This window comes from Sphaeroforma arctica (assembly GCF_001186125.1).
Source record: "Sphaeroforma arctica JP610 unplaced genomic scaffold supercont1.745, whole genome shotgun sequence".
NCBI classification, from domain to species: Eukaryota; class Ichthyosporea; order Ichthyophonida; genus Sphaeroforma; species Sphaeroforma arctica.
The window spans coordinates 21900-26199 of NW_014039813.1; the positions used below are offsets into that span (position 1 = coordinate 21900).

At 39.8% G+C, this 4300-nt stretch overlaps 1 protein-coding gene across 1 annotated transcript in view; it reads right to left on the reverse strand.

Moving 5' to 3' along the window:
- SARC_08356 (hypothetical protein) overlaps positions 1–4073 on the reverse strand; it is a gene marked incomplete at its 5' end in the record, with an annotated part of 5477 nt that extends 1404 nt beyond the window's left edge. The window contains 7 exons of the mRNA XM_014297673.1: positions 331–464; positions 1094–1326; positions 1715–1837; positions 2253–2331; positions 2601–2672; positions 3257–3336; positions 4004–4073. Coding sequence (XP_014153148.1) covers positions 331–464; positions 1094–1326; positions 1715–1837; positions 2253–2331; positions 2601–2672; positions 3257–3336; positions 4004–4073 — 791 coding nt within the window. The remainder of the gene's footprint in view (positions 1–330; positions 465–1093; positions 1327–1714; positions 1838–2252; positions 2332–2600; positions 2673–3256; positions 3337–4003) is intronic.
- Positions 4074–4300: the final 227 nt, after the last annotated feature.

Consider the following 4300-nt stretch of genomic DNA (forward strand, 5'->3'; position numbering starts at 1 on the left):
ATATTAATATATATATATATATATATATATATATATTTAATGTAATATATATAATAATATATAATATATAACAATATATAATAATATAATACTACAATATAATAATAATATAATAATAGAATAATATAATATATATATGTATGTATGTTATTAATAATAATGATATATGTATAAATCATATATAATAATAATAACAACAATAATGATAATAATAACAATAATAATAATAATAGTAGAAATAGCAATAATAATAACAATTATAATCAAAATATATAAATATAAATAGGAACATAAACGCATATACATACTCAGAAAAAGTGTTTGACATACTTGGTTTTAAAGGCAGACAAGCCAGCCTGGAGTATAATACTAAGCATCGACTCGGACGTGCAGCTGTGCAGTTTGAAATTATCGTCTCGAAACTGGGCGCGCAGATCAGTCCACCGCTTCATTGACGTCAGATACTGTGTTGAGATAAGCCAGTTAATTTGTATAAGAACTATTGAAAGCATGTATGGTGGAATATAGGCAATATTATGGGACACAATTATAGAGCAGCTAAATATGTCAAGCGATAAAAAATTGCTCGGGTCGGATTGCGGAATAAGCATAGCATTTCATAAACCAAGCAACACCAGGAAACCTATCTACTTAGAACACTCTACAGAGCGTGTAATGTGGGCAGAATAATGTGGTGATAGAAATCCAAACATGGTGCTTACAACATAACTGTAGAGTACATATATGGTGAGATATGCACAGGATCCACAGGAAAATTGGATGAGGGATTACATGTTTTCTTGAGACGGACTTATGATTTCAAGGACAGAAAGACCGCGGGCGTCAAAGCTGGATGTAGATTATGGGTAACATGGGCTTAAATTCCGTTCAGAGCAGAAATATTAGGCAACACTTATAGCTAGATGAGATACACATATGTGCATTTAGGTATGAGTGAAGCACGACATAGCTGCCGATATTGTAGCCACGAAGGAGGCATATTTAGTCTATTTGTCATGGAATCGGCTTCACATCGATCAGGTATTCAAAAGTAAACAACTCTATGTACCAAATTGACACGGCACGCCCATACCGTATACGTCAGGCAGGTGGTATCAGGGTTGAATACCAGACATCCCATGGCCCGTTGAATGTCCTTGAGGTTAGTCGTGTGGAACGGCGAGAGATGCTTGCGCGAGTGCGCTATGGCTGCGTTGCGCTTACCCTGGCGGATCAACTCCATAAATTCCTGTTTGCGCAGGTTGAACTCAAGCGTGCTACCTTGCTTACGCAGGCGACTGCGGTTCTCCACACACCACGCGAGAGCTGGCACGTTTATTGTGTGAACAAGGTGATTTGTATCAGATAGTAGAAATTACATATATATATATATATATACTGTATATAATCAAACTGATATACACGTATGTATATAGAGGTATAGAAATTACATATATATATATATATACACTGTATATAATACAAACTGATATACACGTATGTATATAGAGGTATTTGATGATACTGATATGTGTGTATGATAGCGCACATATATAGGTCTGCCCTGTCCACACAGACGACTACATTTCTTCACACCCACTCAAGACCTCGCTCGTCTGGCATCTGTGCTGAAAGTAGCACAACACAAAAGCTTCATGGTTTATGGTTTAGAGGTTCAACATGCACAACACACGCAGATAAAGGATCGACATACCTTCCTCACAGTCTTGCCTCGCGAGCGCATCTTCGATCCGTTTCGAGTCCGCGAACATCTCAATGTCTACGAGATGGCCGATCTTCGAATCAGCTGCAACCGCCGCGGCAGTATCGTAGAAGCCTATACATGGGGAAATAAGTCACAGAAATACAGGAGATGGGTATGGACAGGAAGGTTGGTATGCGATATAGAGTATGAGAAACGGAACGTTTCGAGTTATCAAGCATCCCGATATGTACCAAAGGCCGGTGTTCGAAACTAAGGCAACCGCTTCTGCAGAGTCGTAGACATTTAGGCTGAAGTAATGACTTCTAGGCAAAGCAGGAGAGACAACAGTATGGGAATGAGCCATGACAAGACGTCTTTGTTTAGGAATTTGAATGAAGAAGAAAAAATCGTGTATGAGATAACGTGCATTGTTTTTAAATGAGAATTTTATTTATATCCTCTCGTATCACATCCCTCCACTTCTACAACACGTAGTCGTTCGCTCCAAACACACACACGCACATAATCACACACACACACCACACACCTTCTCTCAAGAAATAATCTATTAATATTCTCTCAATGCGTCGGTGACAGAATACCGGTTTATCATCGTCAGCGTTGGGCTGTACCGGAGGCGCAAATACATATGAGACAGAGCCATCCGATGCATATTACTTATATTTGTCAATCCTTTCTGGTCCGATGCACATTGATTTCAGTGATCAAATAGGCATCGGTTTTGATGCAGATACATTGTTCTCTCAGTATTCAATGGGCAAATGGTACCGATAGCATCACAAAGTATGTACTATATGCAAATATACAAATTTCTGCGTGCTGTAGATAGTATACGCTAGTATACTTGCAGCAATCGTGATAGTCAAGCACTCACCAGTAGAATGTGATCCACGCGCTGTTTGCATCGCTGCACCAGTCTTTGCTCGTCCTGCAACTGGGCATCCATCTATACAAAGGATAGCAAATACAGTGGATGGCATTAGATATGATCCGAAAAGTTGGAAAGCGGTGTGTGTTGGGATGATCTACGCACATTGTAGTCGACAAGCTTGTAAAGTCTTGCATGTATGGACTACACTCTCAACATAACAAATACAAGTCAGAATTGCCATCCGCGTAAAAATATCACACGATACGATTGAGAGGTTTATCGAATTAAACTAGACTGCAAGAGCTGATACGCAGTGAGGCGCCTCTACTATATTACTACCAACTATAGGCAGGTCACCAACGTCAAGGATCTGCATTCAATCATTCAGATTTACAAGGTGAATAAATCTTAACACAACCATTCCAAGTAAATACTGCAACGCTACACAGGGCCATACATAGCTACATGCAGATGTAATCTACATAGTTGCATACTCATTTTGAAGAGATATATATCCACATGTATGCGCATAGGGTTGTTTGCCGCTCAATCACATTAAACAGGTATATCTCACGGAGAGGCACTTGCCCACTATCCCCTCATTTACATCCAACAGTTACAACACACTATGGGGAGCGGTGTGTGATCAACGCACGTACCTTTCTTTTAAACAGCATCAATCTCTCGGCGACCGCGTCAATAGCTTTCGACGCTTCGGTGGGTGTCATGCTATTCGATTCTGTGAGGAATTGGGTGTGTTGACAAAATGAGAGCGCCGTACTATTTGATTCTGTGAGGAATAGGCTGTGTTGACGAAGTGAGAGTGTCGTACTATTCGATTATGTGATAAATAGGCTGTGATGGCGAAGTGACAGTGTCGTACTATTTAATTCTGTGACGAATTGAGTATGTTGACGAAGTGAGAGTGTTGTACAATTTGATTATGTGAGGAATAAGCTGTTAAACGAAGAGAGAGTGTCGTACTATTCGATTCTGTGATAAATTGGGCAGGTTGACGAAGTGAGAGTGTCGTACTAATTGATTCTGTGAGGAATTGGGTGTGTTAGTGAAGTGAGAGTGTCATACTTTTCGATTCTGAAATGAATGGGTGTTTTGGCGAAATTGTAAATTGTCGTACTATTCGGCTCTGTGAGGAATTGGGCGCGTTAGTGAAATGGAGTTTGGACGGTAAGCACAGATGGCACAACAAATAGACACAGCCCCAAACGTTAACATAGCAGAACGTGCAATAAATAAGCCTGCGAAGAAATTCTGATATGTCAATTGGGATGGGGACGTACATAAGGATAGTATACCAAATGTTCGATATAATTGCCACAACGATACAGGGCAAAGTATCGGTACAATTGGGTACTTCGACAATGTATTCGAAAAACCACATCCACCTGCGAGTATGAGAAAGCTAACATTAAACTTACTGACTCCCGTAAGGATGCCTTCCATGGCCGTGTTCATATTTTGCATCTCTTTCTCAATCAGTCGCTGATTGGATCGGAAACTCTTGTTCAGGGATTCATACGGAACCTAATGCAAAGCGAAAGAAAGTTTGATGAAACAGTTGCGATTTAAGATACACGATACACAGATGGATATAGCAGTTAAGGGCGAAGTTTGGAAGAATCGTTCCAACGACAACATTTATTATTGTTCATTTACGTGACAGCTGTAAACAGGAGAGCGTC